The sequence below is a fragment of the Narcine bancroftii genome, chromosome 5 (genome assembly GCF_036971445.1).
Source record: "Narcine bancroftii isolate sNarBan1 chromosome 5, sNarBan1.hap1, whole genome shotgun sequence".
Classification (NCBI taxonomy): Eukaryota; Metazoa; Chordata; class Chondrichthyes; order Torpediniformes; family Narcinidae; genus Narcine; species Narcine bancroftii.
This window is the reverse complement of record NC_091473.1, coordinates 171,644,666-171,672,540: the sequence shown is the minus strand read 5'-3', so window position 1 is coordinate 171,672,540 and position 27,875 is coordinate 171,644,666. Positions and strand designations below refer to the sequence as shown.

The following is a 27,875-nucleotide window of genomic DNA, read 5'->3' as shown; positions in this document are numbered from 1 at the left end:
CCACTTAGGTACACTCTTACTTCTTAATAATGTTGCAAACAGTTGACTTTAGTAATCCTAAGGTTTCGGCAACGTCTGTTACTTGTCTTTCATCCTCATAACAGCTTCTTTGACTTTCATTGGGCACAACTCTGGTCCTCTTGTTGAAAAAATGGCAACTACTGATGGCAAAGATGATCAAAAGCTTAGACGCAAGCCTAGCTCTCTCATACCTGCACCAATGAAGCAATTAAACATACCTGAGTACTCACAAACACCGTGAAGCCAAATGTTCCGAACATTATGGTACCCCAAAATGGGAGAACTATGTATAAAAAGTGCTATAATTTCTACATGGTCAAACCAAAATGAATACAATTAACCTTGAATATAATCTGGAATGTGCATTTTAATCTCGTGAATTGCTTCATTACAAATTTAAAACTGTGGACCACGGGGGCAAATAAAGGAAAAGAAATTGTGCCTTTGCCCCATGCATTATAGAGAGCTCTGTCAGTTGAAATTATTCTCCATCTGACACTTTTCTAAAATGTTAATATTGCAGAAATTGCACATCAATTGCAATGTTCCTGGGTCACAGCAGGCTAGATCAAAGGACATAAGAGAAACAAAATGTGCCACTTGATAATGGTCTCGACCGGAAACACTGACTATTTCTACCCGTAGATGATGCCCACTGAGACCCTTTGTTCAGAAACATCCACTCTTGAAACAGTCATGATGGAGTGTTGCGTAAGACTCAATGGGCCTAATTCCACTCCGATGTCTTGTTTCCTGTGTCTCCAGGTCTTCTCATCTTCCCTCTCTTTCTACATATTCACACACACACCCACTCCACCCCCCCCTTCAGAATCTATTTATGATCTTGCTTTTACCTGGAGCCTCTAACCACATTCAGGCATTCCTACAGCTTGCTATCTGCCAACCAATTGCAGCTCTAGATTCATCCACTTCAATGGCAGACCCTGGAAATCAAACTAATGTCATCTCTGGATTGGAGCAGTGCACAATGACGTGTGTTCACAGGAAAAAGACATTTGCTCAAGCAGAACACATAAGCAACATGAATTAATGGCACGATTTAAATTTTTAATTCCTTTTAGATTTATGTAATTGATCCTTCCTTTCCTAAAAATTGTCAAATTAAATTTGCAAATTACTGCTACTAATAAAACTTAATATTATTTTCTTGTCATTTTATCAGGCTTTGCAATTCTTTTGAGACAAAGTTTATTTGTGATTTAGATAGATCTTTTATTACTCTATTATGGTTAAATTCATTGCAAGAAATTCATGTTGTCTTTTCATTGCAAGAAACTGGGAAACACTTTGCTTTGGTTGCCAGTGCTAAATACATACAAGAATATCAGTCACTTTTAGTCTCTGGTTCCAATGACTACAGGTCAATGAACGTGTGAGGGTTGAGTATGCCCTGTGACTCATATTCTCGCACATTATTAGCACTCGGAACAGTAGTAACCCCTTTACTGAAAAATCCCTACTGTGGTATAATCATAGACCCAGACAAAATAGTCAAATCATTTGCATGGTCAACTTTTCTTGGCCCATGTCTGGAACTGGAGTTGAGCTCCGACATTTGTTATAGACAGAGGAAATGGCAAGCATGTTGTTAAAAGTTTTGTAACTCTTCGCATATAAACATAAAAACACCATTGCTAAGGTATACTCTAATAACAAAATCCAAGAGCACAACACTTACTCGTTGACTGGCCATGAGTTTTCTCACAGTTTGGGCAGTGATAGACATCAATGTCTGGGGCCTCATCCTCTTCCACGCCAACACAGCTGTAAACATTCCAAACACAAAGCAATGTTAAATATGAAAAAAATGCAATTACATCAAAACAATTATTTGCCTGTGATTGAATAATTGTTGTTTAACCTCTCTAAACTATATTTGAATTGCCTCAGATTGATAATAGATTCAATTAGATTAAAAGGTTTTACTTCAATTCTTATCCAGTGATATTTCCCCCACCCCCAATTCACTAATTTACCCACAGTCTCAAGTCCTATCACTGATGAAAAGCTATTACGGCAAGAGATGGCTAGATTGTAGCCAGAATCTCAAAATAATTTTCTCTCCTCTTTTGATCAGTGTGAATGTGGTGGACAAAGGACCCAGATCTGCACTGCACAATTGTATGACTCTTTAAAGTCTTTCACTGCAAAATCCAAAAAGGGGGCCAGCGAGTTGACAGTAATGGGGCTAGCATGCACACGCTCTATTCTGTCATTGCATTCAGTTCAGAGATAATCTGTATTTCCACATTTAATTCCTTCGACATCTGCCTTTGTCAACTTGTTATACTGGAATTAGACCTTTCATAACTTATAGCACTGAAACATCTGTACTTCATGATCATCTAAGCCTGCATAGAAATTCTTTATAAAGCGCAAAGGAATTCATAACAAAATTTTAAAAGCACAAAATTTTACAAATGGTCTTTTTTTAATGAGTAAAACTAGCTTACTGCTCAAAGAGGGCCATAATAAAGTTCCTCCTTCAGAAGAAGGATGATTGGAGAACTGACAACAAGGATTATATAATTTCTAAACATGTTCTGCAATGTACAGGCTATGATAGTGTAACAGTTCAGCTCCTGGAAAAGCAGAAGGCTGGAGCATTATCCAAGAAGCGCAAATTCAAATCACACCACAGCACCAGAGGAATTTAAATTCAAGTAATTAAATGAATGCAGAATTAAATCCCATCTCTGAAGGTGCTGGATTGCTCACCAATCTCCGTCATGAAAGGAAATATGCCATCCTCACCTCTCCATACATACATATCTATCCCCACCGTTCAGTTTTTAATGACGTGCTCAATCTAGGCAAAATTGAAACTGGACAATAAACACAGGCTTTGATCTTTGAATATTCTCCACGTTGAATAAATTTGAAAAATATATTGGTCAAAGAAAATGCAGGAATTTGGAGTAAAAAAAAACAAACTGCTGAAGGAACTCAGAAGGTCTTGCAGCCTTGGAAATAAAGAATTGTAAATTTCAGGTCAATTCCTTTTCCCGACAATGAAGTTCCTTCAGCAGCTGCTTTTTTTTTTAAAATAAAACTATTGGCCACAGAAAATGAAATTACTTGGCAGCATTCGATCAAAAATTGCAAAGTGAGTCATTGTAGAATCACATAACAAAATGTATTATTTAAAAACATTTACATATCGTTGTACAGGCTTTAAAAAACAGGAGATACAAATAAAATATCTTCCTGCGGAAAATCCCCTCCACTTAAACCACACATTGTTAGAATACTGAACATGGAACAGTGCAGTGCAGGCCCTTCAACCCAAGATGTGGCACTGGCCTATGTAAACCTACTAAACAATCTCAACCTTTCCTACCTCACACCCATGACCTAATCTTTTTGCATTCACGTGCCTGTCTGAGAGTCTTTTAAGTGCCCTTATTTTACCAACCTCCAGCACCACCCTTGAAAATGCATTCCAGGCACCCACTACTCCCTGTTTAAAAAACTTACCCTTGACTTCTCCCCTGAACTGAAACAGAATAGCCTCTGGTATTTGCTCCTGGTGCCCTGGGAAAGAGGAGCTGGCTGCCATCCTATCTTTGCCTCTCATAATTTTGTAGATCTCTATTAAGATGCTTCTCATCCTTCTTCATCCCAAAGAGAAAAGCCCAAACTCTGTTATCCTTGCCTCATAAGACCAGTTCTACAATCCAGCCAACGTACTGGTCAATCTCCGCTGCACTCTCTCAAAAGCTTCCACAACCTTCCTGTAAAGAGGCAACCAGAACTGAGCACAACATCCCAAATGTGATCTAACCACGGTTTTAGTGAGCTGCAACATTTCTTCACGACTCTTGAAATCAGTCCCCCAACTCACCATAAGCCTTCTTAACTATCCTATCAACCTGCACGGTAACCTTGAGAGATCCATGGATTGGACGTCAAGGTTTCTCAGATCTTCCCCTCTGTTAAGAATCCTGCCATTAAACAATCTTCGAGTTCAACCTTCCAAAATGTATCCAGATTGAACTCCATCTCCCGCTTTTCCACATCCAGATCATTGGGCATTTCTTGATTAACTGTTATGTTTCATGGTGTTCATTTTGTGCCATCCTTACTGTTTGTACACAAGAAACCAGATAAATTATTGTAAATGATAGAATAGAATTTTCTTTTCCAAAAAAAGCATCATTTCAGTCAAAACAAAACTAGACTCTTAAATCATCTATGCTTTCAGCCTTTTGTCGGATCATCCATTTTGAGATAACTGCATTCCAAAACACAAGAGACTGCAAATGGTGAAATTTGGAACCAATAAAAAACTGTATGAAGAACTTAGCAGGTGGAGCCGTATCTGCAGGGGAAACTGGGTAACGGACATTTCGAGTCAAAATCATCCACCAGGTCTAAGAGTATGCAGCAAATATAGCATGTGAAAAGGAGGGGTGAGGCAGAGGCTGACAATCAATAAGTGAAATCTGATTGGGGAGTGGAAGAATGATGGACAGGTGGAGCCACGTGTAGAAGTGGGACAAAGAATGATAGGGGATAGGTCAAGTCAAGTTTATTGTCATCTGATTTTACAAGTACCACCCGACAAAATAGCTTTCTCTGGTCCTCAGTGCAAAACATGCAGATATACAACCAGACATAACACACATGCAGTCAAAAAAATACATTTTTTTTTCTTTTCTTATTTGGCTTGGCTTCACAGACGAAGATTTATGGAGGGGTATGTCCATGTCTGCTGCAGGCTCGTTGGTGACTGACAAGTCCGATGCGGGACAGGCAGGTGCGGTTGCAAGGGAAAATTGGTTGGTTGGGGTTGGGTTTTTCCTCCTTTGTCTTTTGTCAGTGAGGTGGGTTCTGCAGTCTTCTTCAAAGGAGGTTGCTGCCCGCCGAACTGTGAGGCGCCAAGATGCACGGTTGGAGGCGAGATCAGCCCACTGGCGGTGGTCAATGTGGCAGGTACCAAGAGATTTCTTTAAGCAGTCCTTGTACCTCTTCTTTGGTGCACCTCTGTCTCGGTGGCCAGTGGAGAGCTCGCCATAGAACATGATCTTGGGAAGGCGATGGTCCTCCATTCTGGAGACGTGACCCACCCAGCGCAGTTGGGTCTTCAGCAGCGTGGATTCGATGCTTGCGGACTCTGCCAGCTTGAGTACTTCGATGTTGGTGAAGTCATTCCAATGAATGTTGAGGATGGAGCGGAGACAGCGCTGATGGAAGCGTTCTAGGAGCCGTAGTTGATGCAGTAGAAGACCCATGATTCGGAGCCGAACAGGAGCATGGGTATGACAATGGCTCTGTACACGCTGATCTTTGTGTGTTTCTTCAGGTGGTTGTTTTTCCAGACTCTTTTGTGTAGTCTTCCAAAGGCGCTATTTGCCTCGGCGAGTCTCTTGTCTATCTCTTTGTCGATCCTTACATCAAATGAAATGGTGCAGCCGAGGTAGGTAAACTGGTTGACCGTTTTGAGTTCTGTGTGCCCGATGGAGATGTGGGGGGGCTGGTAGTCATGGTGGGGAGCTGGGTGATGGAGGACCTCAGTTTTCTTCAGGCTGACTTCCAGGCCAAACATTTTGGCAGTTTCCGCAAAACAGGACGTCATGCACTGGAGAGCTGGCTCTGAATGGGCAACTAAAGCGGCATCATCTGCAAAGAGTAGTTCACGGACAAGTTGCTCTTGTGTCTTGGTGTGAGCTTGAAGGTGCCTCAGATTGAAGAGACTGCCATCCGTGCGGTACCGGATGTAAACAGCGTCTTCATTGTTGAGGTCTTTCATGGCTTGTTTCAGCATCATGCTGAAGAAGATAGAAAAGAGGGTTGGTGCGAGGACGCAGCCTTGCTTCACGCCGTTGTCAATGGAGAAGGGTTCGGAGAGCTCATTGCTGTATCTGACATATGCAGGACAAGTATTTTATCAATATAAATAAATAAATAAATAGATGTAGCTTTGTGCAAATTAGAGTCTCGGATGGTCAGTGTGAGTAGCTCCTTCGGTCGTTCAGTGTTCTCACTGCCCGTGCAAAGAAGCTGTTCCTCAGCCTGGTGGCGCTGGCTCTGATCCTCCTGTATCTCAGGAGCAGCTGAAAGACACTGTTTGCAGGGTGGAAGGGGGTCCTCAATGATTTTGCGCGCCCTCTTCGGACAACAATCCCAGTAGATCACGTTGATTGGAGGGAGGGAGACTTGTGGGTTGACCTCCGGTCCATTTCCCTGCAGCAACCAAACCACACTGTGATAAAGCCGGCCAGAACACTCTCGATAGTGCTCCGACAGAAGATTGGCATAATGGTGGCCAGCGTCCTTGCCTGGTTCAGTCTTCTCAGGTGGTGCAGTCGGTGTTGTGCCTTCCTGACAAGTGAGGAGATGTTGAGTGTCCACAATAGGACACAAATTAAAGGAACCTGGTGCTCTCTACTCTTCTTCAACAGAGTTGTTGATGTGCAGCAGAGGGTGGTCATTTCCAGTCCTCCTGAAGTCCACGATCACACCATTTCATGAGGTTTTCCACCTCTTCTCTGTAGTGCGACTCATCGTTGTTGCTGATGGGGCCAACTGTAAACTTGATGACTCTGTTGGAGCTGGATCTGGGGATGCAGTTGTGTGTGGGTCAGTAGTGTGAACAGGAGCAGGCTGAACAGACATCCCTGGGGTGCACCAGTGCTCAGCGTGACGGTGCTTGACATTCTGCGACCTATCCAGACAGACTGTTGTCTTTCCGATAGGAAGTCCAGGATCCAGTTACAGAGAGAGATGTTGAGTCCCAGCACGGACAGCTTCTCCACCAGCCTCTGGGACTGATCGTATTAAATCCCAAGCTGAAGTCAATGAAAAGCAGCCCGGCATATGAGGTGTCATTCTTCAGTTGGGCCAGGACGGAGTGAAGGGACGAGGCTATGGCATCATCTGTAGAATGGTTTCCTCTACAGGCAAATTGAAATGGATCCAGCATCTCTCGGAGGAGCGCTTTGATGCGATCCATTTTCAGATGCCTTAAACATTTCACAAATGGTGGAGGGCATTGAGGCCTGTTATTGTCATCCTATTGACTGTCCTGAAGATGTCCATGAAGATCCCTGTCTATTGGTCTGCATAGTCATCTGTACCTGACCAGGAATGTTGTCTGGTCCTGCACCTCAGCCGTGACCATGCAGGGGGGTCCATTCATCAGGAGAACACAGAGCTTTCCTTGGCGTCATGCATAGGTGATGCTCAGTCTGTCTGGAAGAGACGCCATTGTCCTTAACTCACAAGGTTGATTTGTGAGCCATTACAGCCTTCATCCCTTGCTATATGCGCCTCGTCACTGGTGTCACACAACTGTTTGTGGATCTTCCATGCATACCCACACTTTGCCTTCTGGACTGGACAGGAGAGTTCAGCCCTGGCTGATTTTAGTCCCGTCCTACACCCTGTCCTGAAGGCAACATCATGAGCTCAGAGAAAGGACCAGACCTCTGCATCCAACCATGGTTTCTGGTTCGCCCTGGTTGCGAAGCATTTGATCTCAGTGTCATCCTCAATGCAATTGCTGATGTAGCCAGTCACTGAGCTCTTCAATGCTTACATGACCATTGTAGGTGGCTGCCTCCCTGAAATATTTCTAGTCCATAGTCATAAAGCTCCAGTAGATGGAACCAAACAAGGGAGAGATGGTAAGCATTTGGAACCAGGTAAGAAAGGAGATGGGAAACCTTTCCTATCACCTATGCTCTCCCCCACCTTTTAGATCCACCTGATTACAGATCCTTCCCTTAAATGGCTCAACCAGCCTGTCTCCACCTTACCCTCTTTCCTTCACAACCTGGCCCATTACCCCTGTTCCCCCACTTCTGATTCCACCTATCTGCCTCTGTCCTTTCCCTGTGTGATTGAGTATATACTTGTTTTTGGGAGATAAATTGGGAAAGATTTGTTAGAGTGGGTCACATACAGACACTTTAAAACAGATCTCATTTGAAATACTGGAGCTCTGCTAATGCTAGGCATATTAGCCCCACAGCCTTTGCAAGAGCTTTCGAGAGTGCCCAAGATTGTTGTTTACAAAAAGGCGACAGATGAAAGAGCTTGTCGGAGCCACAGACAATCTGAAGAGGAACTTGCAGTTGCAAGAGGGTCATGTGGTTTTGCAAGCAGAAAGAGTCAAACAGGCTTTCTCTCAAAAGAGAGACACACTCAGAGAGATCACTTCTGCAGGGTTACAGACAGCAACAGCAGCTGGGACTGGAACAGGACAAGCTGGCAAGCTTGTGGAAAGCCTCATTTGGAAGACAGGATCTAAGTTCTTGGTTCAGCCCGGTCAAAGTCCTTGTGGTTCATGCAAGAGGAGAGGACTGGCTGTCTAATGCTTCACTTGGAATAAGGGAAACAAAAAGGAACTCTGTGGTTACCTGAAAGAATGAGGTTATCTTCTGGAGAACCTTGAAGGGACAAGTTTTGTCAACAAGACACTGAAGTGGCTGATTAACAAGGAGTCAGTTGTGGATGTCCTGGAACAACAAATCTCTCTCTCTGAAAACTGACAAGAACCTTCCTGAGCGGTAACCAAAGCCTGGTGAACTTTATGCATGTTAAATTCTGTGCACAGTATAAGTGCCTGCAGCCAGTGAACTTGGAGGAATGAGAAGTGAGATTGGACTGTGAATCAAAGAACTTTTCTGAACTTACACACACATGACATTACACATGCGCTTAGAATTAGAAGGGGGTTAAGTTAAGTTAGTTAAGTCAATAGTGATAAGTTAAAGTGTGATTCTGTTTTCATTTTTAAAGATAATTAAAAGCAACTTTTGTTTAAGTAACCATTTGTCTTGGTGAATAACTATTGCTGCTGGGTTTTGGGGTCCTCTGGGCTCGTAACACCTGCATCTCACATGTATTTGCTGGCAATCTTCCCTCAACATTCATCAACTATCCCTTTGCCTTTGCAGTTGTCCTGAAGCCTGACGAGTTCTTCAGCTTTTTCTCCCCAATCAAATTTACGTATTTTCCATTACAACACTTATAATGAATCTAATCTTGGTGGAACAACTGGCCTGGAAAATTGAATACATAGCTCAAATACAATAGCATTCACTCTGCACCACAAAATGGCCTTCCCTCTAAAACCTGACAGCAAAATTTTAATAGTTATTTTCTGTGGGGTGTATTTCCAGACCCATTGCTGACAAATACAGTATTCATAGGCACAGTGGCCAGTGATGTGAGTCACTCTGGAGCAAACAATGTATGGCAGGAGACCACAAAACTACAAGATATAGAGCATAAGTAGGCCATTCGGCCCATCAAGTCTGCTCCACCATTCCATCATGAGCTGATCTATTCTTCGACTCAGACAATCCCCTGCCTTCTGCCGATAACCATTGATATCCTAACTATTGCGATAGTTGGGTAGTCTCTGCCTTAAATACACCTTTAAATACTGCCTTAAATAATTGGCCTCCACAGCTGCCAATTGCAGCAAATTTTAAGGGTTCACCACTCTCTGGCTAAAGAAATTGCTCCCTATCTCTGTTTTAAATGGATGCCCTTCCACCTTGACGTTGTGCCCTCTTGACTTAGTCATCCCTATCCAGGTCTTTCAACATTCAAAATGCTTCTATGAGATTGACCATCAATCTTTTGAACTCCCAGGAAGTGGAGTCCAAGAGTCGACTGAAGAGTACCCATTTAAAACAGAGATGTGGAGAAATGTCTTTAGCCAGAGAGTGGTGAACCTTTAAAATTTGGAATTTGAACTCCCAAGGTGTACAGTCCGAGTCATCAAACATTCCTCAAATGCTAATCCCTTCATTCCAGCAATCATCCTTGTGAATCTCTCTCCAATGCCAGCACATCCTTTCTTAAATAAGGAGCCCAAAATTCTCCAGTGAGGCCTTGCCTGTACCTTAGAGACCCTCAACATGACACCCCATGTCCTGCTCCTCTCGATAAGAATACAAAATTTGCATTTCCTTCTTCACCACTGACTCACCCTAATGGTCAACATTTAGGGTGACCTGCCCAAGGATCCCAAATCCCTTTGCACCTCAGAATTTTGAATTTTCTCCCCATTCAAATAATAATCTGCCCTTTTATTCCTTCTACCGAAGTGCATGACCGTACACTGCCCAATCTCCTAATCTATCTATCTCTCTGCAATCACTGTTTCCTCCTCACGACTTATCTTTTGTATCATCTGCAAATTTAGCCACAAAGCCATTTATTCCACAATTCAAATCATTAACATACAACGTAAAAAGAAGTGGCTCCCACACTGAACCCTGCGGTACACCACTGGTATCAGTAGCAACCAGAAGAGGATCCCTTTATTCTCCCTCTCTGTTTCCTGCCAATCAGCCAATGCTCTACCCTTGCTGGTTTCTTTCCTGTAATTCCATGGGCTCTCATTTTGTGAAGCAGTCTGATGGGCCTCGTTAAAGCCCTTTTTAAAAGTCCGAACTTGAGCTCACACCTCCTCCCCCAAAACGAGACGCATCTTCCCCTCTCCACCTTCTGAACGGATCAATCCCTCCAGGACACCCTCGTCCACTCATCCCTTCCCATTAATTTCCCCCCCTTGGCACCTTCCCCAGTGGACACAAGAAGTGTCACACTTGCGCCCACGCCTCCACCACCGTTCGGAGTCTCAAGCAGTTCACTTGTGAACCTGCAGGGGTCATCGACTGCATCCGGTGCTCCCATTGTGGCCTCTTCGACATCAGCGATTGGATGCAGACTGGGAGATCACTATCACTTCATGGAGCGCCTCGGCTATTACTACCTCAATAGCGTGTTTCCTAGTGGCAACCTGTTTCGTTGCCCTGTCTCATTCCCTTGCTCTCATGTCACGCACCACTCAGAAATTGGAGGAACAACACCTAAGACTCCACCTGCGCACCCTCCAACCAGATGACATTAACATCGACTTCCCCCATCTCTTTCACCATAGGCCTTTTTTGTAGTGGTTAAAAGAAATGAAAGGCAGATATTCTCCCCCTTCACATCGCTGTACCTACCTTTCATAAAACAACAGCAGATGCAGCTGTATGCAGATTCCAATCCTTCCCGGGGAGGGGGGTATTCCCAGAGGTGGAGTGAGTCACTTCGCCTCGCTTCATATAAAGGCAATGCCACTGAAGGTGGTTGCTTTGGGCTCGGCTGAAGACATCATCAGCCTGTGACCCAGGGCTCCCAAGGAGACTGGTGCTGGGGTTAGGTCTCCCTCCTGCCACCCGGAAATGTCCTCTTCTTCCCGTGTGACAGTACAGATTCTATCACCAATGTGTATATATATACAGATTGTAGTGTAGGATGACTGTGATTGTCTGAGACTGTAGCCACACCTACTGGCAGGTCTTAAAGGGTTGCTCCCAACCAGACCAGGTCATTCTGGACTGGTTGACCTACATGTGATATGCTCCAGTCTTTTAGTTAATAAAATGAGTGTATGCTCCAGCTGAAATGCCTCGACATCGACCCACAGTCAGCTACAGCTTTCGTTTGGATCAACAAGTCTTTGGTTCTTTCGACGCGCTCAACAATTTTATTAACTAAAAGACTGGAGCATATCACAAGTAGGTCGACCAGTCCAGAATGACCTGGTCTGGCTAGGAGAAACCCTTTAAGACCTGCCAGTAGGTGTGGCTACACTCTCAGCCAATCACAGTCATCCTACACTACAATCTGTACATGTACACATTGGTGATAGAATCTGTACTATCACTGTTCCCCTTCCTCCCTCGCTCCTTCAACTGAGCCGGGCTGAGGAAGGCAGAAAAAGGTGCAGCGAAGCCTGACAGGATGAGTCTCTATTTGTTTTAGTGCGGGATCAATGACCGCCTTCGTTACCCATAATCCCCCAGGCAGCTGGAACCGCTCTACATTTCCCAGAGAGGTTTGAGCTGCGTGGGGGATTATGGGTGACGAAGACAACCACAGCTCGGCGCGTATGTCTGACCTCACGTCAAAGGGTGGCGCTACTGCGCTTTGCCTCCCTCAGCTCCAGACACCGCTCTCCATAAAAGGAACGCTGGAGCAGTTTTATAGGCCTTCTCCATAAAAAGGAAATCCACCTTTTCTTTCCCCCTTCATTCAGCCGGCTGCAATGTAGCGTTGCCCCACAAAAGGGCTCATCTCTTTTCCTCCAGTTCAATCTCTATCTTCCATTCTTTTCTAGTCTTTTTATTAAGTTTCCGTTTAATAAACATAAGAGATCGGGATTACATTAACAACGGTTAATATATAGACAAATACAGACAGCAAGCAATATATATAAACTGAGCCTCCCAATCTCTTAGAGGCCAAACATGCAAAGGAATCACCTTCCATTTTCCCCATCTCTTTTCAAATTAAATTCTCACCTTTCTTCTCTCCTGTCCTCTGATATGCAATTAACACCTTTTGTCTATCGGTCTGTACTCTTCCCCCTCTCATTCTTCCCTTTTGTTTTTAAACCCCAGCTTGTCATTTTTTTGCACATACCTTAAGGAAGGGCTCAGGCCTGAAACATCGGTAATATAGCTTTATCTCCAATGGACGCTGAGAGACCGGCTGAATTCCTCTGACATCTCTGCATTTTGACTACAATCACAGCGACTGCAGACTTTTGTGTTTTGCTCTAATAGGATATTTAAGATCAGCTTTATTTATTAACCATTTTTAAAATAAAGTCTTTGGCCCAGCCCAACTGAAAAGCATGGATTAATTTCATTGGAACCTCCTGCACTCCATTTAAGTAGGTTGAACTGCTTTCTGTTAGGATACAAGGAAAATTCAGATGGACTTTCAGTATTGCTTGGAAAATTATAATATGAGAATGGCATTTCCTTAGTGACCAACCAAGAGGGACAAGAATTGAGGGCAGAGACACATCACATTGACAACCAGCAGGAAAATCACCAACTGCAAGAAAATAAAGATACAACAGAACATGCCGCAGGTGTTCAGACCTGCAGGGTAGAAGAACCGATTTTCAGAAGCCATGTGGCGGGTAGATCAAGTGGATGTCGCCCCTGGCAAAGAGCAATTGATGAAGCAAAGGCATCACTTGTAAAACACGCACTTGAAAAGATTTCACACAGACTTTTATTTCTATGCCACTGTGGCAGCAATGTAAATGTAAATAAAAGGAATATAATATTTACCAATCGAAATGAAGATGTTTAAAAAGTACCTGTAATAAATAATAGCTAGAAGTGAAGCTTCCTTGAAAAGGAAGCTCATTGTTAAGAGAAAAAAAGCGTTGCCAAAGGTAGAAAAGGAAGTTATAAAAGCAATTTAGAATGAGGTGAATGTTAGAAAGCTGAAATGAAGGTCAAAAGTAGAAGTGTCAGCAGAAAATCGCCTCAAAAAGAGCAGGAGTCTACCACTGGACTTCAAGCCTGCTGCACCATTCAATAGGATCTCCACTGATCTATGCTGAGCCTCCGCCCCTTTCCTGCGATAATTCCGTTGTTGATAACCATCAGTTCCTCGATTTTTCAAATCTGTATCTATCACTTTCTGAAGTATTTCTATTGATCAGGCGTCTTTCACCACTGGGAGAGAGAATTCCTGATTCACCATCCTCCGAGGGAAGACATTTTGATGAATCTTAGTTTGAAAAGACCAGTCCCTTATCTGGCAACCATGATCACAAATATCAACCCCATCAAGCCTCCTTATGATCTTGTTGCATCTTTTAATAACAATTCATTCATTGAAACTCCAAGGAATACAGATCTCACCAGATCAACTGGTATGAGCAGCAATTTTTAAAAAAAAAACACTGAGTTGACCTCACAGATCAACGGTCGAATCCAATAACTGGCCAGTTCCACCATAAGGTGGCACAGTTGGTTTAGCAGTTAGCACAACGCCTTTACAACACCAGCGATCGGGACCAGGATTCAAATCCTGCGCTGTCTGTCAGGTGTTTGTGCGTTCTCCACGTGTCTACGTGGGATTTTCTGGGGGGGCTGCGGTTTCCTCTCACCATTCAAATCGTGCCAGGGTGTAGGTTAACTGGGTGTAAATTGTCCAGCATGGACTCGTGGCCGAAAGGGCCCGCTACCTTGCAAAATAAAATAAATAAATAGATGACAAAGGAAAGGTCAGTGATCCAAAATTATTCAATTCAATAAAAGGACCCAAGAACAATAATGTACCTCAGGAGAAAAGTGCTGTTCCTCACATATATATGGTTGGTTTAAAGAGTGAAATTTCAGGTTTCCATCAGTTCCACAATAATTTTTTTTCCCTCTACCTCCTCCAGTCAGATTCACCACACCCCTGTTGGACAGGACCACCAGCATTTGTGCTGTATGGATTCCCATTGTCCATTTCTTATCAAGGACATTTCATTTGATCTCTCCACCATTTCCCCTTCTCAATTACTTAGCATGCATGCTTTCTCACTCTCCCAGTTCTGATGAAAAGCGTCCACCTGAAACCTTAGCACTGTTTTCTCCCTCCACAGATATTGTCTGAGCTGCTAAGTCAGTATTTTTGGTGGGGTTTTTTTTTATATTTCCGACATGTGCAGCTCTTTTGCTTGCAGTTAAGATTTATCATGGGACAAAGTCTAACAAAATATGACAACAAAAATCAAGTGATCCAGCCAGAGTGTGCACACGGGCCTAAGGAAAGCTGATATAACCTATTTTAGGTGAATTCTCAGATCCTGCAGGGGATAGGTTCACACTGCAATTGCATCAGTGGAATAATTACTTCAACTGTTCTTATTAGTAGACTAACTTCTTCTTTTGCTAAAAAAGAAAATTGGGATTTCCCTGCCTGCATGGTAAAGAGTAGAGTATATTCATTTTTATGGTCATGTTTTCTGCTGTTTTATTTCTGTGCAAGTATAACAGCATTTTATTTACTTTCAGGCCATCAGTATGTACAGAGCTATACAACAAGTCTTAATCAAAATACAGGATCTTGGGGACATAAGATAAATTTGACCATTTTGTATCTTCTCCATCTCATAAACTACTCTCAAAATTAAATCCATTTAAATCATTCATTCTGTTTGGAGAAACAAGGGCAAAGAGTAAGGGTGGGGTGTTGCAGGATCAACCAGCACCAAAGCCGCCACACAGACCCCCGTCGCTGGGCACTCCACGAAGACTCCTGCAGCCTGCCAAGGCCTCACGGAAGTGACCGCCATCCTATGTAAACACTGTTGGGACTAACTCTGCCCCGGGGCATTGGCAAGTGAACCGGCGTGGACTTGAAGGGCCGACATGGCCTGTTTCCACGCCATATATGGTTATATATCAAAAACAACATTCTACAAACAAAATAACTCAGTTTTATGCAAACAAGTTATTCTCTTTTAAAATTCATACTTATGCCTGAATTCACAGGTGTTAATACGGTTAACATTTTAACCACGCCAAATGCATTAAGACTGTTTTGTCATTGGGTTTCATCTGTTTTTGTCAGCCACAAGGAGCCTTGATCAACTCGCACCTGCTGTTATACGCTGAAATTATGAAGTTACAGACACCTGCCCTCATGATACATAGAAATTAAAGGCTTCACAAGCAAGAACCTATAATTGTACATTGCTCCAGTTTCTCACAATGTTCCAAAATATTTTCTACATAATTAATTATCCTTCAATCAGTATTATGCAAACAAACATGGCAGTAATTGTGCACACAGGAAGAAATCAAGGACAGTAATAAGATGACAAATGAATTAAGGGAGGAATATTGACCAAGACAGGCCCCACTTTGAAAGGATAAAGGGCATTTGGTCCAAATTAGAGGAAAAAATAACAAATGAAACTATTTGGCCGATGCATAGTTTTCAGAAAATGGGATTAATACAAGAGTCCAAGGATGTGAACAAAGCAAACAAACACCAATTTATAAAATAAGTATTAAAAATAAGGATGTGGTCCAACAAGTTGATGTTTATCCTCATCTTCGACAGCCCTTTGGGACCGAATAAACTGCACATGCTGAAAATCTAAAATAACACCACAAATGAGAAGTACTGGAAACACTCGGCAGGTCAGGCAGGATTGGCAATGAGATATAGCATTAACGTTTCACATCTAAGACTTGACGATAGGTCTTCAACTTGAAATATCACTTGTTCATATGTCCAAAATCTAAATGGGCAGTATGCATTATGTTCAAAGCAATCAGGCCTCAGATCAGGTTTAATGGACCAAGGAGCCAGAAGTCTCGAATCAAGGGAGAGGCACAAGGGAAGGAATTGCAAACAGGCTTCAAGACTGCTTGGAATTTGAGAAAATAATTTGGCCTGTGGCTTCAGTCAGAAGAGAGTCAGAGCAGTGGAACAAAAGAGATCCAGCCTTGTAAAGGTTAAAACCTTGTGTTTTTGATTCTTAGTTAATTTTGTGCCTATCTAATTAAGAAAAAGTATTGTTTGTAGTGTTACCATAGTGGCTATGATGTAATGTGTCGTAATTTCCACACAAAGAGCTTGTACCTCTTTCTTCAACGAACTATGAAGGTGATGTGAGCTCAAGACCGTTTTCTTTGAATTTGTCTCATCTTATTTCATCTCATTTCTTCTTGCATATCGCTTTAAAGTTGAATATCATTATATCTCTATAATTATACAGAAAAAAATCTTAATACACAAAGTTATGCAAAATGTTTGTCTGTTTTATCAACAAATTAAGACTACATATAGCTGCATCTACAAAGTTTGGTTTATTGGATTAATAAGATAGTAATTTGGAATATCATCCCCACGTTTCCTTGAAGATGACATGTTTTGAAATTAGGAAATACTAGAACCTGGAAAGTGTCGTCTATATTTTGATTCAAAGAAAATTATAATTGTGAACTTTGTTTGGAAGAAAGGCTCGTAAAATTTGTTTGAAAGAATTCAACTTGTAAAAAGCAAAGAGACATTCTCACTGTAAAAATAGAATATTCCAGAAGCCTCTATAAGAAGATGTAGCTGAATTGCGCAGTTTTCTTTTTTTTTCTTTGGCTTGGCTTCGCGGACGAAGATTTATGGAGGGGGTAAAAAGTCCACGTCAGCTGCAGGCTCGTTTGTGGCTGACCAGTCCGATGCGGGACAGGCAGACACGATTGCAGCGGTTGCAAGGGAAAATTGGTTGGTTGGGGTTGGGTGTTGGGTTTTTCCTCCTTTGCCTTTTGTCAGTGAGGTGGGCTCTGCGGTCTTCTTCAAAGGAGGCTGCTGCCCGCCAAACTGTGAGGCGCCAAGATGCACGGTTTGAGGCGTTATCAGCCCACTGGCGGTGGTCAATGTGGCAGGCACCAAGAGATTTCTTTAGGCAGTCCTTGTACCTTTTCTTTGGTGCACCTCTGTCACGGTGGCCAGTGGAAAGCTCGCCATATAATACGATCTTGGGAAGGCGATGGTCCTCCATTCTGGAGACGTGACCCATCCAGCGCAGCTGGATCTTCAGCAGCGTGGACTCGATGCTGTCGACCTCTGCCCTCTCGAGTACCTCGACGTTAGGGGTGTGAGCGCTCCAATGGATGTTGAGGATGGAGCGGAGACAACGCTGGTGGAAGCGTTCTAGGAGCCGTAGGTGGTGCCGGTAGAGGACCCATGATTCGGAGCCGAACAGGAGTGTGGGTATGACAACGGCTCTGTATACGCTTATCTTTGTGAGGTTTTTCAGTTGGTTGTTTTTCCAGACTCTTTTGTGTAGTCTTCCAAAGGCGCTATTTGCCTTGGCGAGTCTGTTGTCTATCTCATTGTCGATCCTTGCATCTGATGAAATGGTGCAGCCGAGATAGGTAAACTGGTTGACCGTTTTGAGTTTTGTGTGCCCAATGGAGATGTGGGGGGGCTGGTAGTCATGGTGGGGAGCTGGCTGATGGAGGACCTCAGTTTTCTTCAGGCTGACTTCCAGGCCAAACATTTTGGCAGTTTCCGCAAAGCAGGACGTCAAGCGCTGAAGAGCTGGCTCTGAATAAAGCTAAATACATGGAAGACACCTGTGACCTTGGAAAGATAAGATATAACTCTGGTTAGCAGAATCTGGCAGGAAACCCAGAAGAATGTGTTCGAAAAGTTATTATAAACAACTGATACGAAAATTTGTGTGGAGAACCACACAAAGACAATTCAGAGAAATTCTCTTAATGGGACCAACAAGAAACAAATTTGTTTACAGATCCAAGGAACCAGGATAAGCCAGGAGAAGGAAGGCTGTAGTGTGAAGAACCCAAGATGGATAAGAAAAAAATTCATTGGACTAAAGATCTCAAGCAAACAGCTCCTCTCAAAGAACTGTTTTGTTGTGAGTTGAGCTAGCAAAGCGGACCAACAGCGCTTGGCAGGAGGTTGGAACCAGCCACCAAAGAACAATCGGCTTCAACTACCAAGCAAGAAGAGGACACAATCAAGGCACTACAGGCCTCCTTAGCTGACTTAAAGGTTAGTGGAACTGGAACAGATAAATGTATGCTGCGAAGTCCCACTGGTGCTGCATCAAGCAAAATGCAGAAGATAGAAACTCAATCAGCGATATCTGAAAGTCAGATGTGAATCTTGATGATAGTATTTCCAAGGTTATGAGCGTAGGATTAGGGTTCAAAAGCATCTCGAGCAAGTACAACTTTGCCTGCTTCAAACATATCAACTGTGCATGCTAAGGTGCAAGCAGACTTGGCTACTATCTGCAGAATGTGACTGGTTGGAGAAAAGAGATCCTTTTGAGGATAAGGAAGCTGATATCAAGATTCAGCAAGAACAAAATAGATTATTGAATAGAGAAAAGACTAGAGCTTGAGGAACAAAGTCAAAGCACTGGCTCAGGCTTCTGCAAGATCTATCACCCAAAGTGAAAACCCAAAGGGCTCGGACCCAACATTCCAGCAGATCAATGGGTCCCGCAGCCACAAGAAACAAGTATATTTGAGCAAGGAGCTACAGGTGGTGCTGCTAGTGTTCAAATGTCAATCACCAAACCCGTGGAGAGGGCTAGTGACATTCTATCTCTTCAGAGCGCACAATATATGAATCTTCCCAAAAGGAGAGCATGTCAAAAAGGTTCAACCATGCGAGTTGATCATACTCAACAACTGATGTCTCTCCGTGTTGCTGAAGAACCAGCGACAAGTCAAGGATCCCCACCAATGCCATCACTTATAAGTCAAGGTCCTACACCTATGGCACCAGTTCAAGTTCCGTATACTCCATTCACAAGACAACCAGTCACAAGCCATGGTGGACAAGACAATATAATATCACTCATAACAAAACAAAATGAAGTTTCAGCTATGTTAGCTCAGCAGCAAGGTTCATATGGTTTACCCAAGAAGGAAATTCCAGTTTGTAAATGGAGAGTCATTACAATATCTGATGTTCATGAAATCCTTTGAACATCACTTGAAAGTAATACTAAAAACGCCAAGGATCGTCTGTATTACCTGGAACAGTCTACTGGAGGACAGGTGAAGGAGTTAGTCAAATGTTGCCAATATATGGATCCAGACCAAGGTTTTAAAAGGGCAAAAGAATGATTGCATTATCATTATGGCAATGCGTATAAAATCTCAAGGGCCCACAGAGACAAGATTATTTCTTGGTCAGCAATAAAATCAGAGGATACAAAGACTTTAACAAGCATATGCACTCTTTCTGAGAGGATGTCGTAACGCAATGGGAAGCAAGAGCTGAATTTTCTTGCTAATTTGTCGAATATTGTCAATAAATTACCTTATAAGCTGAGGGACTTCTGGAGAACCAGATTTGCAGAGTTTAAGATGATTCCTGGAAGGGACGCCACTTTTGTGGATGTTGTGCAATTCTTGAATGGCATGTTTACACCATACCAGCATTTGAAAATATTAAGGACACTTTAATAGTTCCTAAAGATGTAAAGAAGTCTAAATCATCGTCTCAACAGAAACCAAAGGGAAGTACCTTTGTTACTGCTGTGTCAGAAACAAGAACAAGGAAGCAATGGAAAAAGAAGATCACACTGTTCAGGAAAACTGTTTGTATTGCAAAGATAGGCATGCTTTAGAAAGATGTTCATAACCATATAACCATTTACGGAGCCATGTTGGCCTTTCAAGTCCGCACCGGTTCACTAGAACAGCTCCACTAGCTCAAACCTCCCGCTCTCTGCCAATAACCCCCCAACCCCCTCACCTCCATGTACACATTCAACCTTTTCTTAAATGACAGAAGGGACCCTGCCGCAACTATCTCACTCGGAAGCTCATTCCATTCTGCCACCACTCGCTGAGTGAAAAAGCCACCTCTAATATTTCTTCAGAAAAATCCAGCTAAACATAGTTATCTGCAGAACAGTCTGAAGACATCAGTAGGTGAGCACAATTGCACATTCGGAAATGATCTTGGTTTTCCTGCTGTCTTCTATTGTAGTTGGTTGGTGTTAAACAATGGAGTCTTTTGTTTTGTGATGGCAGAGGGGAAGAAGTTGTTGTGCCGCTGAGTGTTCACCTTCAGGCTCCTGTACCTTTTTTCTAATGGCCATAGAGTGAAGAGAGCATTGCCTGAGTGGTTGAGGTCCTTGAGGATAGAGGTTGCTTTCTTAAGACACCACCTCTTGTAAATGTCCTCAATGGAGTGAAGTCTGGTGCCCGTGATGTCATAGGTTGAGTTAACAACCCTCTGGAGTGATTGGAGAAAAAGTCGTAAGATGAGAAATTAACCTTTTTAAAGAACGGAATACATCTTGGTTGCTTGTGTAGAGGACACATCAGCAAAACCCGTAATACACAACTCAGTTGTGATATATGCAGTTTAAAACATCCCAAGTTACTGCATACTCAATGAAGTAAAGTTGAGAAGGATGTCAAACAACCTGAATCCAAGATTAAAGCCACAGTCAGAGAGAATGCCTCAGCTTCAGTTCAGACAAACAGTCTCATTGGGACCGGTGACAAAGCCCTCTCAATAGTTCCTGTACAGGTTAAAGCTAAAAAGGGAAGCTTCATACTGAAGACCTGCGCATTTCTTGCTCCAGGAAGTACCGCATCATTTTGTACTGCTGAATTAATGAATAAACTTAACCTTCATGGTAAAAGATCACAGATCTTGTTGAACACAATGAATAATGAAAGGAACATTGAAACTAACGTAGTTTCAGTTTGACAGATTGCTGGATTGAATAGCAATGAATTTTGCGATCTTCCAAGTGTATATACTCAGAAGACTATGGCTGTGAATGAGAATATTCCCTATCAGGATGATATCAAATAGTGGGATCATCAAAAAGACGTTTGCTTACCCAAGATTGATGCCAAAAATCAAGTTGCTAATTGGATTAGATGTACCAAAAGCTATTGAACCTCGAGAAGTAATAAGGAGTCAAAATGACAGACCTTATGCCGTAAGAACATTCCTTGGATGGACAATTACCCGACCATTAGGAGGAAAAGTGAATAATCATCAGGAGTCGTCAAATGTAAATGTCAACAGAATTTCAGTTGTCAAACTTAATGATCTGTGGGAACAACAGTTTAAAATTGATTTCCCTGAATGTCTCAAAGATATTCAAGAACCTCCAAAGGAAGATAAACAGTTTCTGGATTTAGTTTCAAATTCCGTTAAATATGTTGATGGTTATTACTGTATAGTATTACCTTTGAAGAAAAGGGAAATTTCTATGCCAGACAATAAAATAATTACAGAACAGCGTATACGACTTTGAAGAGAAAATTCAAGAGAAATTCTTCTTTTCATTTCGAATATTCCAATGTTATGATGGAGGTGATAACCGAGATAACAGAAGATATCTTGGAACGTAAAGATGGTAGAAAATGGTATTTACCTCATCACGAAGTTACACATCCACAAAAGGAGAAACTACGCATAGTATTTGATTGTGGAGCACCATTGCAAGGAGTTTCATTGAATTCTCAACTTTTACAAGGTCCAGACTTAACCAGTGTCTTTAATAGGTGTTGTGATAAGGTTTTGTAAAGAGCCTATTTTAATTGCTGCAAATATTGAACCAATGTTTCATCAAAGTTCCATCAGAAGATCATGATCTTCTACGATTGTTGTAGTGGCTAAATGGCAATTACATTAAAGATATGATTGAACACAGAATGATAGTTCAATTATTTGGAGCAACTTCATCACCGAGTTGTGCAAATTTTGCTCTCAGGAAAAGTGCTGAAGATAATGAAGAGTAATTTAGTTCTCAAACTATAAACATCATCAGAAATAATTTCTATGTTGATCATCTCATTTCAGTGGTTTCAGAAAAACCAGCAATAGATCTTTATCATGAGTTAAAAGAAATCTGTAATAAAGGAGGTTTCTTCCTTACAAAATGAATTAGCAATAGTCGAGATGTGTTGGCTGTTATTCATAAGGCAGAAAGACCAAAGAATTGTGACGTTCTACCTGTTGAAAGGATTCTAGGAGTGCAATGGTGGGTTCAATCTGATGTTTTCAAATTCAAAATTGTTTTAAAAGAACAGCCTTTAACAAGAAGAGGTATTATTTTGATTGTAAGCTCAATAGATGATCCTTTGGGAATATTGGCACAAGTATTATTAATAGCCAAGAAAATAAATACTGCAAGAATTGTGCAGAAAACTATTTGGATGGGATGAAACTATACCAGATTCCATCACACAAGATTGGATTGAAAATCTTTAAATTTTTCAAAAGTTTGAAGTCAACAGATGTTTTAAACCAACAGACTTTGGAATTGCCCCATTTGCTCAGTTAAACCATTCTGCTGATGCAAGCGAAGATAGTTATGGTACTGTCAGTTATTTAGTACTGCGAAATAACCAAGAGTGAGTACATTATGGATTTGTAATGGGAAAAGTCTGAGTGCCTCCATTAAAGCCAGTCACCATACCTCGAATGGAATTGACTGCCACTACTATGGCTAGAAAAATGGACACTGTGTTAAGAAGAGAATTACAGATGGAGTTAGCAGATTCTGTGTTTTAGACTGATAGTACATCAGTGCTTAAATGCATCAATAACAAAACCATAAGGTTTCATACCTTTGTGACTAACAGAATTAATGAGATCAAGTAGGTTTCTCATTCTAATTAATGGAGCTATGTTAAAACAGTGGATAATCCAGCTGACATGGCTTCACAAGGAACAAAAGTTCAATCGTTTCTGAAAAGAGCCAACATTTGCGTGTTCAATCCTTAATTTCTTTTGCAATGTCAAGAAGATTGGCCTCAAAATCCTGAAGAGTTAAAAGAATTTTCAATGGAGGATCCAGAAATCCAAGACACTAACGTGAATACTATACAAATATCTAAGGAGAATGATCCAATCATCCAATTAATTTGCTATTATTCTTCATGGTTTCATTTGAAAAAGGCAGTAGCATGGATTCTTAGATTAAAAACTATCCTTTTAAATCGTATCAAGAAAGAGAATTTAAAGTCTAGAAAGAGCCGTTACTTAATGAATCCTGAATTGCAGATCATTCATTTTTGTCAAAAAAAGAGGTTTGATAATGAGATATCAAAAGTGAAGAAGAATCTGAATATAACAAAAGCAAGTTGTTTTTACAAGCTAAATCCTATCCTTGTAAATGATGTATTGAGAGTTAGAGGAAAATTGGAAAAAGCAATAATGCCAGAAGGAAATGAAACATCCATTTATCTTAGATAAGGTATTTTGAGACGGTGGCTACACTGCTCCTACAATAACACACACAACCAGACGGGTTGAGCTCAGTGAGCAGACTAGTTTATTGCAAGCTGCTGGGTTGCACTTATACTCCCAGCCCGGACCTGGCTGAGAACCGCGCTGCAGGGCGCTGACGTCATCTGGGCGTCACGTGGTCCCCCAGTGCGGGTTTCTGAGCCCTGTGCTGGAAGAAAGGGAAAGCCCCCCGAAGTCACCATTTTGGGCGGCTGCCCCGCCGTGTGCCTTACAAGCGGGGCCAGTACGCCTGCCTCGTGGTGAGCTGCCACACAGCACCCCCCCCCCCAGAACCGACGCCAATATCCTTCTTTGCCGGACGGCCTCATTTCTTGGGCTGGGCAACGACCACGGGCTCAGTGGGATCGAGGTGCACTGGCTTCAGCCTGTCCATGGTAAACAGTTCCCGCCTGCCACTCATGTCCAGCGTGAACGTCAAGCCGGAACGCTATACAACCCTGTACGCCCCCTCGTACAGTTGCTCCAGAGGTGCCGCGGTTAGGACCCGCTGAACGAAAACTTACTCCACGGAAAGCAGTTCGCTGAAAAGGTGCCATGCCTGGGCGGCGATGGGGGTTCGAACGAGTCCAAGCGCGCCTTGAGGTGAGCAAGTATTTCGTGCGGCGACCATTGGGGATCGTGAGGTGCGTTGACAAACTCACCAGATAGTGCCAGCGGCACACCGTAGACCAGCTCAGCTGATGACACCTGCAGATCTTCCTTGGGAGTGGAGCGGATGCCCAGGAGCACCCAAGGCAGTTTGTCCGCCCAGTCGGGACCGGTGAGGCCGGCCACGAGCGCCGATTTAAGGTGGCGGTGCAGATGTTCGACCAGTCCATTGGCCTGGGGGTGGTAGGCTGTGGTGCAGTGTAGCTGGATCCCCAACCTGTTGGTGAGCTGTGCCCAGAGCGCAGATGTGAACTGGGCGCCGCGATGGTTGGTGAGATGAGCCGGGACGCCGAACCGCGTGACCCAACCATGCAACAGTGCTCGGGAGCAGGTCGGTGAAGGCGTCTGGCATCGGGATCGCCTCGGGCCAGTGAGTGGTGCAGTCCACCACCGTATACAGGTAACGGTTGCCCCGGGAAAAGGGTAAGGGCCCGACGATGTCCACGTGAATGTGGCTGAACCGCTCCCGGATATGCTTAAACTCCTGTACGGGCGCCCTGGGGTGCCTGTGCATCTTGGACGTTTGGCAATGGGTGCATGTTCTGGCCCACCTCACAATCTGCTTCCACAGCCCATGCCATATGAACCATTCTGCCACCATCCAGACCGTGGATCTGATGGACGTATGTGAAAGGTCGTGGATGTGATGGAAGAACTGCCTGCGCCACTGCTGGGGAACCACTGGCCGTGGGGTGCCCAAGGAGATATCGCACAGGATGGTGCCTTCGCCGCTCAATCAGTAGGTCTCGGAACTGCAGGCCTGTGATGGCGGTCTTGAAGGCCTTCATCTCCTCATTAGGTTCTTGGTCACGAGTGAGCTAGTTGAAGTCAAGGCCAGGCGTCAGCGCACAGAAGGCCGGTCGCGACAGTGCATCGGCAACCTCATTGTCCTTCCCCCCCTTGTGCCGAATGTCGGTGGTAAACTCCGACACGAAGGAGAGGTGACACTGCTGGCAGGCCGACCAGGGATCCCTTGCCATTGCAAGCACCTGGGTGAGGGGTTTGTGGTTGGAGAAAATGGTAAAAGTCCTCCCCTCCAAAAAGAAGCGGAAATGCCGCACCGCCAGGTACATGACAGTAATTCGCGGTTGAAGGCACTATACTTGCGTTCCGGCGGGCGGAGCAGGCAGCTGAAGAATGCCAGCGGCTTCCAATGTCCATTCACCTGCTGCTCCAGAACGGCACTGACAGCTGTGGCAGAGGCATCGACAGAGAGTGCCATATGCAGGTCAGTGTGCGGGTGGGCAAGCATGGCGGCCTTCGTGAGGGCGTCTTTGGTGGCCTCGAAGGCGGTGCAGGATTCTGGGTTCCAAGCGAACGTCTTGTGCTTGGCTGTGATGAGGGCAAACAGCTGCTGCATGATGCGCGCAGCTCCTGGGATGAAGCGGTTGTAAAAGTTGACCATACCCGCGAACTCCTGCAGCCCCTTGAGGCTGTCCGGGTGTGGGAACTCGCTGATAGCGGCGAGCTCTGCAGCGGCAGGCGTGGCTCCTTCGGCTGTGATGGTATGGACCAGGAACTGCATGGACTCTTTCCCAAACTAGCATTTGGCCGGGTTGATGGTAAGGCCGAAGTCGGCCAGCTGGGAGTAAAGGGCACGTAGGTGGGCCTTGTGTTGCGCCTGGTCCTTGCTGGCGACAAGGATCTCATCCAAATAAATAAAGATGAAATCCAAGTCCCTGCCCACAGAGTCCATGAGGCGCTGGAAGATCTGAGCAGCGTTCTTGAGCCCGAACGGCATGCGCAGGAATTCAAACAAGCCAAAGGGGGTGATGATGGTCATCTTGGGTATGTCCTCAGGGTGCACCGGGAGCTGGTGATATCCGCACACCAGGTCAACCTTGGAGAAAACCCTCTCATCGATGTGAGGGATGGGTAACGGTCAGGAACGGTTGCCTCATTGAGCCGTCGATAGTCTCCGCAGGGATGCCAGCCGCTGGATGCTTTCGGGACCAGGTGGAGCGGCGAGGCCCATGGGCTGTCGGACCGCCAAATGATCCCCAACTCCAACAGATACGAAAACTCCTCCTTTGCTAACTGGAGCTTGTCAGACGGGAGCCAGCATGCCTTGACGTGAACCGGTGGGGATGTGGTGGAACACCCCGTGGCGCGGCAAGGCAGCGGAGAACTGTGGCTTGAGGTGTGTTGGGAACTCATCCAGGATTCGCTGGAACTCGTCTCTGGGCGTGCTGATCGTGGCCATCTGCGGCTGCTCCGAGCGGGAAGCGTCGAGGCGAATGGCCTGGAAGGTATGGGCATCCACCAGGCGGCTAACTCGAATGTCCACCAGAAGCCCGTGTGCGAGGAGGAAGTCTGCACCGAGGATGGCATTCAGGAGGGACGAGACGGTGAACCTCCACGCGAAATTCCGTTGGCCGATCTGGAAGTGGACCGTCTTGTCTCCATACGTCCGGATTGCCATTGCTTTGGCCGCACAGAGGGGAGGTCCACGAGGTCGGTTCCTGGACTCGACTGCCGTGGCCGGGATGACGCTGATCTGGGCTCCAGTGTCAATGAGGAACTGCCGGCCACTGACTAAGTCCCGCAGGTAGAGGAGGAGGCTGTGTTCTTGGCCAGCCGCCGCAGCCATTAACAGCAGCCAGCCTGGTCGTTTCCCTGGAACGAGCAGGGCTGACGGCACTTCCGAGCCTTGGTTCCCCAACGCTGGTGGTAGAAGCAGAGGCCTGAAGTGGGTGCTGTGGCCTTGGATATGCTCGTGGGGTCCCCTGTAGGGGCCGGATGCTCTACCACAGCACTAGGGGAGGTCTTGGTGTGGTCGTGCCTGTGCCTCGTGACCTGCTGGACCACTGAGCCCTCTGGGAATCGTGTGAGCCATAGCTCTTGGGCCTTCTGGGTGACCTTCCTTGGCTCGGTGAAGCTCTCCTGGACCAGCAGCGGCCGGATGTCCCCAGGCATATTGTCGAGGAAGATGCGCTCGAAGAGTAGGCAGTTGGTGTGCTCACCCATGAGCACGAGCATCTCGTCCATCAGCTCCATCAGGGGCCTGACCCTAGGGCATTGAGGTGCAGCATCTGAGCGGCACGCTGGTGTCTGGATAGTCCGAGGGACCCGGTAAGCACTCGCTTGATGGTCTCGTATTTGTCCTCGGCGGGTGGGTGCTGAACAAGGTGCAGCACGTGTCTGGCGCTGGCCTGGTCCAGGGTAGCGACCACATGGAAGAATTTGGTCATGTCGGACAAAATCTGATGGAAGTGAAACTGGGCCTCCACGTGGCCGAATCAGGTCTCCGGCTCCTGAACCCAGAATTCAGAGAGTTTTACGGCTAAAGCACGATCCCAGGCTCGCTCATGATGGGTTCAAAGACGTTTGAACCAGTCGGGGTCACCAATTGTAGCGGCGGTTACACTGCTCCTGCAATAACACACATAACCAGACAGGTTGAGCTCAGTGAGCAGGCTCGTTTATTGCAGGCTGCTGGGCTGCATTTATACTCCCAGCCCGGACCTGGCTGAGAACCACACTGGAGGGCGCTGACATCACCTGGGCGTCACGTGGTCCCCAGAACGTGTTTCTAAGCCCCGTGCTGGAAGGAAGGGAAATCCCCAACAGTGCAATTTTGGCCGGCTGCCCCACCATGT

The 27,875-nt window shown here is 44.6% G+C and overlaps 1 protein-coding gene across 1 annotated transcript in view; it reads right to left on the bottom strand.

Annotated features, from left to right (window-relative positions):
• Window positions 1-27,875, bottom strand: part of phf2 (PHD finger protein 2) — a 156,040-nt gene that overhangs the window by 104,444 nt on the left and 23,721 nt on the right. The window contains 1 exon segment of the mRNA XM_069939768.1: window positions 1,721-1,806. Within this exon segment, the coding sequence (XP_069795869.1) occupies window positions 1,721-1,806 (86 nt within the window).